The sequence below is a fragment of the Trifolium pratense genome, linkage group LG1, assembly GCF_020283565.1.
Source record: "Trifolium pratense cultivar HEN17-A07 linkage group LG1, ARS_RC_1.1, whole genome shotgun sequence".
Taxonomy (NCBI): Eukaryota; Viridiplantae; Streptophyta; class Magnoliopsida; order Fabales; family Fabaceae; genus Trifolium; species Trifolium pratense.
In genome coordinates, this window is record NC_060059.1 from 7,198,778 (window position 1) to 7,211,415 (window position 12,638).

Here is a 12,638-nt window from a genome sequence, read left to right on the forward strand (position 1 = left end):
ATATCACTTTGATTTGTTGCCCCCACCCTTATGGTTCAACTAAAGCAAAAGAATTTGAATTCTTTCCTTTCTCGCATTCAGTCATATCAGCGGTTTTTGAATCGTAATTAGACTATTTAGATTTTAAATTTAATTATTTAATTTAAAAAAAATAGAAGTTTTTTTAAAACCTACACTGTCCGATGGCAATCAATAACCATGATATGGCTGAATACGAAAATCTGCATAGAATTGAAATTTAAGTGTTCAATTTGCATTTTATTTTATTTTTTAGGCAAAGTGTTCACTTCATCAATTCTTAATTATAGCATAACTATAATAAATCATAAATTATTAGGGGAATATAATGTTTTTGTATAATTTCAATTCAATATTCACAAGTCATCATATGTAGATAACTTAATTCTTCAAAGAGAAAAATAGAAAGACCTATCTATGATTCTATATAGGTTACCGTGTAAGACTATAATATAAATTAATATTTTACACATTAAGCTAAGAGCTATCTTTGTATAAAATTGTAGTGGCTCCAGAAATTATGGGGTGATAAATCACTTTTGAAAGAAAGTCAAATTAACAATTGATAATGTTGCCACTTATGATGATATGTTAGAGATATAGTCGTGTTGAAAAGGATATCATCAAATGATTCTTATATAAATCATTATTAGCTTTAAGTAGTTGTTAATTGTTACTACTAATTACTAAACTATTAGTTTTTCAAAGATGTTCCATTTCGTAGTAGAATAGTAGTATAATCAACAATTGACTAAAAAATTATTGATAAGCACGCGTATAATCACTTTGAATTTGACATTAATACAAAAATATTTCACATATTGGACAAGAATGAAAGTATAAGCATCAAACCAAAAATCAGATGCTTTTCTACATCTAGAGCCACTAAGATATACTTAAATGGATATATATTATGGTCCAATTGATAAATGATTAATCCAAAAGATCAAGAACTACAAATCGAGGTTTATCTTTGGAAGAATGTGTTAATCACTTTACAAAACTAGAGAAAAGACGTATAATGTCCTTGTCATTAACTTTAGCTATCATCATTAGTCACTAAGTAATATTTTTTCAAGGCACGATATCTTGTTTAGTCAAGAAATGGGTTGGGACAATTAAAACCAATTGCTCCATGATAAAGAATGTGATGATCACTTTAAGGAGTTGGAGCAATATAACTAATCAAGACTTAATTATATGAAAGTGACATTTTTTTTTTTATATATATATACTTAGATAATTTTTATAATGATTGGATGTTTGTGGTTTAAAATATTGTCTATGATTAATGACGTAATAATATGGATGCCAATATATACACATATTTCTGAATGGCCCAGGCCCATCCTAAGTAGAGTTGTGCTTTTTAGGCCCATCGATGTCCATGGAACATTATGAAGGATATCTTGATAGCATGATCTCAATTAAGAATCCTACTTCCGGCACTCCTAGCATACATGCGCGTCCCCTAATACTCTGAATTTATTCTTCTCGCTACTTAGAAAGCGAATGCGTAAATAGAAAAAATTATAGCAAACTATAAACTGAGTTCGCTTTCTAGGATGCGAACCTTATAAAAATCAATTTTTTTTGTCCTCTTCATAACACAACGTCTGCGCCTCCTAGAATGAAAAAAAGAATTTGCTTTCTAGATAGCAAATTGCAGCTGAGTTTGCTTTCTAGATAGAAAACTGCAGCTGAGTTTACTTTCTAGAATGCGAACTCCTTTTTTCATTCTAGGGGGTGCATACGTTGGCTTTAAGCTAAAAATATTGTCACTCACTACTTAGAGTGCGAAAAAGTGCTCGCATCCTAAAAAGCGAGAAGGTTAGTTTGGTCATTTCAATGGGGGTGATTGGGGATTTTCAGGGGGCGCGAAAACTAAGATTCCTCAATTAAATGTTGATTTGCACTTCATAGTAAGATCATCGTGTTTGCAGGTATACCACCTCTATCGAGTCTTCGCCCTCTACCACACTCTTCAATACCTTCATTGGATAATTATATCATCACTTTGTTTACAAATAAATTTGTATCAAAATGAATATAAGGGGTACTAAAATTTATTACATAAAGAAATAATTTCAAACACATTAAAGATAAGATATTCCGTTGTTCCACCAAACAGAAAATACAAGTTTTGTTCTTACGTTCCCACTTTATGAACTAAGACTATGACAAGTATTTAATGTGATCCACCACCACCACAACCTCCGGCGATTTTTCCACTTTTCCAATGGATATAATATCATTCCCCTTCATATGCACCAAGTCGAAGACATCCCAACATGTGAAATAATATCGTGCAAACATCTTCATAGGATTTTTTTTGTCAAGTAGCCTAATAGTTAGAAATTTCATCCTTAAAGTGAATAAGTGGGGTATCTAAAATTCAAATTTTGGCCCCTGCATATCATGTGATGTCCTTACCAACTGAGTTAAACTCGCGGGGACGGTGGTAAGAATCATTGTCGTTGAAAACATTACATCTCCTTCCAGTTTAACCTCATTTAATTACCCAAAAGAAGTTTCAACTTTAATGCTAACAAATTCAAACAATATTGGTTTTGTTAAGGTAGTTCAGTTGGTGGGTATTAAGGATATTATTGGAGAGGTCGAGGTTTGTTGAGATACATCGTGTATGATTTAAAGTCTCACATTGGTTGAAAACGTTGATGTTAAGCATCATATAACTGAGATGACTCATAAATCTAATGCATTAAGATTTTGGGTGAAGATGCGTTGTCAAAATTTACTTATATGGTTGCTCTTGGCTCAGTGTATTGATTTAACCCAATGAAGCTCCACTTCATAGCCCAACAGAGGTATCAGAGTCTGGTTCGACTTGATGGAGGCAATAAGAGAGTGGTGTGGTGGATCACATATGATTAGAGAGACTCACATTTGAGGGAATATGTTGAAATATATCAAGTGAGTTAAAGTCTTACATTGGTCGAAATAGTTGATGTTGAGCAACATATGAGAGGATCCGTAAACCTATTGTCATAAGATTTTTTATGAATATAGTGTAAAAAATCATTTGTGTGGTTGCTCTTGACCTAGTGTGTTGATCAAACCTAATGAGACTGCCCCTTATCATCCAATAGTTTGAATTAGGGGTGTACGTGGGCCGGATTGGGTTGGATTTGACCAAAACCAAAACCCGAACCACATAGGGTACTCCGGTTTGGGTCTAGTAAAATAACCACCCGTTATAATGTTGGGCCGGGTTGGGTAAATCCATTAAATTCTGGGTTGGGTAGTGGGTTACCCAAATTATTTTTCTATTTTTTTATATTAAATATCTAAATGTCGAATCATTATATTTTTTCATAAAAATAAGTCAACCATTCTATTTTCTTAAAAAATAGTGTAACTTTTTTCACTATAAAAAATAATCACTCATTTTTTGTGTAAATCCACTAATTTACGGATTGGATAGTGTGTCCAAATAGTTTTTTATTTACTTTTTTAATATCAAATGACTAAAGATGAATAGTGCGATTAATTATCATATTTGTTTATAAAAAATTTTCAATCTTTTTTTTTTTCATAAAAAATAGTATAACTTATTTTCAATATAAAAATATTTAATAATCAGATGGCAAATTCTTTAGTATTTTCATAAAAATTATTTCAAAATTACATAACACTAGTGGGTCAGTGGTTTTTTTGGGTTGGGTCCGGTTTTACCCGAAACCCGATTTTCTTTATGAGTTTTCCATTTTTGAAATCCATATCCACCCACTAGCCCGACCCGACCCACTTTTTTGGATTGGGTGGATTTGACCGGGTCAACCGGATTTGCCCAATCCATGTACACCCCTAGTTTGAATCCCAAATTTTGCATTTCTTCACACTTATAATACTCTCAGTTATAAGTTTTGTTCTTACGTTCCCTCTTTATGAACTAAGACTATGACAAATGTTTAATGTGATCCGCCACCACCACCTCCGGCGAATTTTCCACTTTTCCAATGGATATAATATCATTACCCTTCATATGCACCAAGTCGAAGACATCCCAACATGTGAAATAATATCGTGCAAACATCATCATGGGATTTTTTTTGTCAAGTAACCTAATGGTTAGAAATTTCATTCTTAAAGTGAATAAGTGGGGTATCTAAAATTCAAATTTTGGCCCCTGCATATAATGTGATATCCTTACCAACTGAGTTAAGCTCACGGGAACGGTGGTAAGAATCGTTGTCGATGAAAACATTGCATCGCCTTCCATTTTAACCTCATTTAATTACCCAAAAGAAGTTTCAACTTCAATGCTAACAAATTCAAACAATATTGGTTTTGTTAAGGTAGTTTAGTTGGTGGGTATTAAGGATATTATTGGAAAGGTCGAGATTTGTTGAGATACATCGTGTATGATTTAAAGTCTCACATTAGTTGAAAATGTTGATGTTAAGCATCATATAATTGAGATGACTCATAAATTTAATGTCTAATACATTAAGATTTTGGGTGAAGATGCGATGTCAAAAGTTACTTATATGGTTGCTCTTGGCTCAGTGTATTGATTTAACCCAATGAAGCTCCACCTCATAGCCCAACAGAGGTTCGACTTGATGGAGGCAAATAAGAGTGGTGTGGTGGATCACATATGATTAGAGAGACTCACATTTGAGGGAATATGTTGAAATATATCAAGTGAGTTAAAGTCTCACATTAGTCGAAATAGTTGATGTTGAGCAACATATGAGAGGATCCGTAAACCAATTGTCATAAGATTTTTGATGAATATAGTGTCAAAAATCACTTGTGTGGTTGCTTTTGACCTAGTGTGTTGATCAAACCTAATGAGGCTATCCCTTATCATCCAATAGTTTGAACCCCAAATTTTGTATTTCTTCACACTTATAATACTCTCAATTATAGTGTGTGTGAATGACTCTAACCACTAGATAAAAAAAATTAAAAAAAATCAAACAATATTGACTACTTGAACTAGTTGATTTATTTATGCAATATTCCTTTATCATAACATTTTGAAACATTGTGCACAGATAATCATCTTGCAAGCAACAAAATTAGTTAATCAAGTGATTTGATTTAGTGGTTAATTATTGAGATCTCTAGGATGAATTATTTAGAAGAAATTGAATTCAAATTTTAGGAGAAAAATAATTCTTTGTCGGATTAAATTATTTCACGGTTGAACTTCGAATTGTCAGATCTTCTTCTCTTAAAAACCTGATAATTTTTTTTTTCTTTCTTAGTAAATTACTATCTTGTTAAGAAAGAAAAGAAATAGTTATTCAACAAAGGAGGAAAAGAATTAATTATATAATTTACTTATGCTCTGTATGTTCCTTGTGAGTTACGGTGATTAACATTTTCAACTCTCCCACTAAGTCCAAATCCAACAATAATGAAATTGATGATCTGGAAAATCCTATCCCAATTAATTAATGTCTAAAGTCAAGACAGACAAACACATCAGAAATAGAATATTGTAATTGGATGGCTTAATTTTGGGTTCACATGAGTCATAAGATTCCTCTTTATGGACCCTTAACAGAATGCCTCTTGCAAACTTGTCATGTTGTTGCAAGTAGCTTTGGGACGAGGAGAATAGAGCTGTTATATTCATTTAACAACAAGTACTACTAATTTAATTTTTCTCAAGAATTATTTGTTGAGGGCTTGAGGCTAATTTTTTATTGATGAACAGAACATAAAAAAGTTGTTTCGTTTTATATATGAATAATAAAATAATGTAACTTGCACAACAGTATTTGCCATGATAAATGATCGAATATGGATCAGCTTTAAAGTTAAAGAAGGAATTTACTGTCGTAACGGCGTGACACAGCTATAGTTGTGGTTTATTCGATTTAAATAAACGGATAAAATTATTTAATTGTATACTTAATCTGAATTAAACAATCTAAATTTAATGGATGGAATTAAAAACTATGGCAAGCTATGTGAAACTGCTACATCAGGCAATCCACATCTGTTAAAGAGCGCATGTCGTAGTCACACAGTTATAGTTTGTAGTCGTTTGATTGTGATCAAATATTGTAGATTTTGACCTCAAAATTTTATATTGAATAAAATAAACGGTATTAAAATTTGAGCCGTTTGATTTTGAACCGTAATAAAACGTTGAACTCAAATTGCACCAATCTTACTTTATTGCATCTAATCTATTTTTCAAATATATAAACAAAAACTCAATGGTGAAACCAATTATTAGTCGGTGGTGATTGGTGATGGACTTTGTAAGGATGACCACGGTTTGATCCCTCGCAACTGCGATCGGAAAAGACTGAAATCATTTGATGTTAAAACCGATCCTCGAACCCGTGAAATGGTGGAAATATTTTTTAAAAAATTAACAAATCATGCAAACCCTCTAATTAAGTATTTAATAATTCACATACAAATACACCTAATTAAAACTTTCAACAAGAAAAATTGAAATACAGGGTGGTTCTTAGAAGCATCCACCTCCACAACTTTAATGATAACTAATAAAGGAAAATTACAAGACTATATTATTGCATGTGACATTTTTATTTTAATCATCCTATATGGGACCTCTATGTCATATTCAAATTTAATCTACTTTACACATAAATATTTATTACTAGCCTAAAAAAACATGTACTCATCCCACTATACTTTGCTTTGCTTTGCTGGCCCATGTGAACTGTTTGTTAGTGTTTATAACAATTTTGCATCTCTGATCTATCCCAGTTCATGACGGCTTCAATCTGACCCACAACTCCAATCATCTACTTTTAAGTTGGTCCATGATTTTCAGAATGTATTTTGTGTCAGAAACCCAGATGAACATGAACATACATAATGATGCTTTTTTTTATTTAAATGGGACCATAGTTTAAAAAACAAAACAAAAATAAAATATATGAATTTTTATGGTGCAGGTTTTTGTGGTATATGCTTTTAATATATCACTATATTTGCAATGACAAAGTTCAATAACATCTTGTAATCCCAAATGCACAAAATAATTTAATTAAAATAAAAAATAAAAATCTATCTCGAAATCGAAACATCTTAAGATTCAGGTGCTTCGGTAGGACAGTTAGATTTAGAGTGAAAATTTATCTCTCTAAATCTAATTATCCTTAAAGCTGAAACACTATACATCAGTTGTAGATGATTGATGATCGAGACTGTAATGCCACTCTCTTAGAAATTGAATCATCTACAGTTACAGTATTGTGATAAATCTGTAAGAACTGTTGGATTTAGAAAACGAAAGTATAACCTAAATTTTGATCTCTAAATTCAACGGTTCTTACGGATACACAACACTGCACCGGATGATTCAAGACCCCCTCTCTCTCATTACCATCCAATCAGAAACTTCCTTATCTTGTCTCATCCAACTGTGTCCATTGAAGAAAGTTTATTTGTTGTGACAACTTCATAACGGCTACTAACACCTCCTTCATCTTCTTCCATGCTATCTCCATCTTCATATTCATCCATATTTTCATCCTCATCATCAACATCACCATCATCTTCATCTTCTTTTGCTTCATTAAGATTCTTCTTCACCACATTAGCTTCTTCATCTTGAGTTGGAGGTCTCCATTGTTGTTCTGGTTGCACCATCAATGGCTCCATCATCTCACTTGACTTAATACTATGAAATGAATTAGAACCAAAAGGGTTCTGTAATTTGTTCTTTTCTTTGTAAAGAGCTTCAAGTTCATCAAAATAAGGACATGTCTTACTATCATCACGTCTTTGTTTGTTACTTTCCTTCATCTTCTTGTAGTACTTGTTGATATTCTCCCATTTCTCTTTGCATCTTTTTGCATTCCTATTGTAACCAAGTTTCTTCATTCCAGCTGATATATCTTCCCACAATGGTGCTTTTGGTCCATTTTCTTGATATTTTGGTTCAAGACTTGTTCTTATCCTTATAAGTGCATGGACTTCACTTTTTGGCCACCTTGATGGAGAAGCAACACCACAATCACTTTTGTGACCATTATTCATGTTCTTAATTTCAACAATGTTGTTGTTTGGTATCACAAGTTGTTGTGTTTGTACTTGTGATATCGGAGCCGGAGACATCTCTGGCACTGTTGGTGGTGGTGGCGGTGGTGGTTGTCCAGACAATTTTTGGAGAAAGGCAATAATGGCGGCATTTTTTTGAGCGGCTGATGATCTTTCTTGGACAAGAAGTTCATGTTCTTTATTGATTCGATTTATTTCTTGAATTCTCAAAGCGTCTTGTTGAGCCAAGTGTTCTTTTTCGCGTTTGTCTATCGCTTCTAGAAACTTCTTTTGCATTTCATCTTGTTTTGCCAACACTTGTCTTGTCAATCTCCTGAAATAGTCCTTCCATTTTCTTTTCTTCCTGTACTTCTCTTCCAAGTCTTCATCTGAAGCCGTCGAGGACGAAGTTGAGGTAGGTGTGTTTGAGAATAGGTTATTCATGTTTGGTAAAGAATATGGAACATTGTTGTTGTGGTTAGGGTTGGTTGTGGTATTGGCTGATGGCGGTGAAGGAAAAACGAGTGCAGTAGGGTTTGTGGATGGAATAGTAGTATTGGTTACATGTGATATTGGATTTATGGTTTCATTAGGCTTTGTTGTTGGTAATGAGGATGTGTGATTATTATTTGATTGTGGTTTTGGAGAGTAAGAAGAGAGTGTGAATTGTTTTTCAAGTGCTTGTAATTGATCAAAAAATCTATAAGTTTTTCCTTCTGATTTTCCACTTCTACCTTCTTTGGTTCTTTTGTGATATTTGTATACATTCTCAAATTTCTCTTTGCATTTCTTTGAGCTTCGGTGATAACCAAGTTCACCTAGTTTTCTACATGTATATATAGAAGATGGATCAAGGAAGAGTCATAAAATAATTAATGATGATGATGATTGAATTTTGTAATCTCAATCATTTATATGCCCATTGAAAATGAAAATAAAACACGGTTGAAGAAAAAAAATAAAACTCACGTGAAAAAATCAAGGTAAAATTTGTGATGATGAAAAATACAAAATTAAGTACTAGTAATAATATATAGTGTACTAAATAATTAAAGACACATGAAGCTAGCTAGCTAGGTAGTTCATACCTAAAAGAGTGAACAATAAATAAGACACACAAAGTAATAATAATTAGATGGAAGGATGAATGAAACAAAGAAAATTGAAGAAGAATATGAACTCAACATTAAATTACTTGATGAATAATTAAATTATGGAGAAACAAATTATGATTAAGTTGATCAACATATGCAACTAGCAAGATTATATTAGAAGAATTTTACTTAGATGATTCTAATAAAAAAGATTATATATCTTATGATTCAAAATCTAAGATGACATGAATTATTGTCTCATATACTTGAGAATAAGATATGGTAGTAAAGCTAGCACCCCCATCCTTTTCAACCAAAAAAAAAAAATGATTCCAATCCAAAAGCTATCTTTGACAAGTTCCACTAATAGAAAATTGATTTGATCAAAAACTTATTGGTTAATTTTGAGATTGAAAATAAATTCTTAGTACAATAGATCTTCTTCTTCATGCATGATAAGTTGAAGAAGTGAGAAAACCAAAAAAAAATGAAAAAAGCTTCATAGAATTTAAAAGATGAAGAAGAAAACAAAAAGAGAAAACAAATTATTGAATCAAATTAAGGTATACCTTGAAACTTCTTCCCATAGGGGACCCTTAAGACTTGAATCACGAAAAACACCATCCATATCTGATCTTATCTTCAAGAGTGCCAATGTTTCTTGGCGGGGCCACCTATTTCCTCCACCACCATTCATATTAATCTTATCATCTTCCTCAATAATCTCACTTTCTTTCTCTTCATGACCACCGTTAGCGCCGTTTTGCACCACCACGGACGGAACAATATCCTCACCGGTAGAAATATCCATCACTAGTATAGATAGATAGATAGATATATATGTCCCTACCTTGATAGAGAAAAGAAGAGAAGAAGAAGAAAAAAAAAAGGAAGAATAAAAAGATGAGAAAATAAACAAGAGGAATAGTATAGTTATAGTATAGTATACTCACAATCTCAAAGGGTTTTTATTATGCACATTGAGATGCTTTCATGAGAGTGAATATATTTCTTTATTTTTAGGTGGGATCTGTCAATTTCATTATTAACATCTAATTAATTCATTAGCTAGCTATACAAATAATTAATAAGTAAGCCAGGTAATTAACTTTTTTGCTTTCTGTATTTGTATGTGTGTGTATGTAATTATTATTGTTGGTATTATTTTAAACTTTATGATTAGGGATATGGAATCTTTTTTTATTTTTTATTTTATTGTTGTTGGGTTGAAAAAAAGAAAGACAAGGATGAGTAGCTTTGGGTTGTATTATGTGTGCCATACGTAAGTGCTGGAAAAGTAGTAAAAGAAAATTATACTACTAATTAACATGTATGCAGTTGCAGCCTATTGCTTTCGAATTCAATTCTGAAAATGCAGTAGTGTTAAATTTTTTGAAGTAGAATTTAATTTAATTTTATCGGGCTCGAGATTAATCTTATGCATAGAAAATATACTAGCATAATAGGAGTTCAAGAAGTGTCAGCTCAGTAATAAAAATTTGACTTTAAAACTTAACACTGGTGCATTTTTAGAATTGGTTGAAGTCAAATATTTGGGATTAGATTAATCTTGGGCGCAGTGGATATTTAGTTCACACAAAAATTGATTGAGTTAAAATTAATTAGTGTATGCATTATTGATAATAATTCAATTTCAAAAAATTAAAGAGAAAATAATGATAGTGAAATATATTCATTTGAAAAGATTATAAAATTAATATTATTTTTTATTTACTTATATATCTATAGGATATGTATATTTTTCTAAAAATTTAACAGATGTATAGTGGGAACAGCCTGCAGATAGCGACGATGGAGATAATAAGTTGGCCCATTTGTAGGTCAGCTTTGCTTATTGGGGGCTTTTGGATTTCAGTGGCAAAACGGATTATAAAATTACTGAGTTACCCTTCAGATGGATGCCATTGACCTTTTGTTAATCATGGAACTCTAAAAATCCCAAGATTTCTTTTTTTACAGCTACATAATGAGCTTAGCATTCATGGGCAGCTTTCAATAATTCTTCTTGTACTTATCATTAGGTGCTTTATCCCCATATTCCCAATAATGTGTATGAAATTGATTTTTGTTTAAACGAGTATTTTATCTGTACAATTATTAGGATCATGCGACCCAACTTAAATAGGATTTTGATTTGACGCTGTAAAGAAGTATGCAGTTTTCACGCTTTAATCTCAGCTGTCGATTATTGATAGAATGACTTGAGTTGAAAAAATTATAAAATCATTTAAAATCATATGTAGAGGTTCAAAATTTAAACTGTGTGAAAATCGTGGTAATTTTAACAACAGCAAACTTCAACATATATAGAGGTCTAAAGTAATAAAAATAAAATAATGAGACCTCGAAAAAACATAAATCTTATAAAAATAAATTAAAAATATCAAATTTTAAAGAGTCTTAGGATTGAATCTTAGTTAAGATCTCATTCTGATCAACTTAGTTAGTTAAATGTTTATAAATAATTTATTATTTAATTATATGTTTATAACTAGGCAAATGCTAAATAGTGTCCCTGGGACACTCTTTAAGCCCTTAAATAGTAAGCTTTTTATAGAATTTTTATCGGAATGCGTAAAGTCAACGTATTGGAAATTGTAGTGTTTAACTTTTTGAATAAAAAGTTTTTTTAAATGGAATGCTTAAAGAGTGTCCCGGGGGCACTCGTTAGCAAGACCCTTATAACTAAACTAAAAAAAAAAAGATTTTTTTAACTAAAAATAAAAGGCAAATGCTAACTAGTGCCCCCGGGGCACTCTTTAAGACCTTAAATAGTAAGTTTTTTATAGATTTTTTATGGGAATGCGTAAAGTCAATGCATTGGAAATTGTACCGTTTAATTTTTTGAATAAAAAATTTCTTAAAATGGAATGCTTAAAGAGTGCCCCGGGGGCACTCGTTAAGACCCAAAATAAAATTCTTGCTCAAACTGTTTGGCCATTAAACTGGTATTGTCAACTATAATTGTTGAATTCAAATTTAATACCTTATATTAGGTTGAGATAAGTTCAAATTATATATTGATATAATCTGAGTCCTCTTATATATCAAATTGATTTTAATATTGCTAATGGTGGAGTTTATATATCATTTATATATAAAAAATGACAGATTTCTATCAACTTTTGAAATTTTATTAATAATTCAATTTCTTTACATCGTGATGTATCATTTATTTGTTTTGTAGAAGAAAATTTAGGTGAGTGTGCAATGTATCTAAGTTCTTCTTTCTTTGTTTTTTGGTCGAGTATATCTAAATACTTCTATTAGCTTATTAAAAAGATAATTATTTTATATCTAAATACTTCTAAGTTCTTCTTTCTTTCCTACTCCTCTTTTGGTCTAAAAAAAAAAATATATAAGACGTAGTTCAAGTGATTGAGTTATGACGAGGGAAGAATTTGAAAATGGGATCTTAATTCAAATTCTGAACACTATTATTTGCCTATAAAAAATTAAGCTAAATTATATTTTAATCCTTTAAGTTAATTTTTTATTTTATTT

The 12,638-nt window shown here is 31.3% G+C and overlaps 1 protein-coding gene across 1 annotated transcript; it reads right to left on the minus strand.

The window, feature by feature from the left end:
* Window positions 1-6,933: 6,933 nt before the first annotated feature.
* Window positions 6,934-10,336, minus strand: LOC123907047 (trihelix transcription factor DF1-like). The gene is made up of 2 exons (XM_045957151.1): window positions 9,683-10,336; window positions 6,934-8,845 (listed from the first exon to the last, which is right to left on the minus strand). The coding sequence occupies exons 1-2, from the start codon at window positions 9,922-9,924 to the stop codon at window positions 7,393-7,395; spliced, it is 1,695 nt and encodes a 564-aa protein (XP_045813107.1). The 5' UTR covers window positions 9,925-10,336; the 3' UTR covers window positions 6,934-7,392.
* Window positions 10,337-12,638: the final 2,302 nt, after the last annotated feature.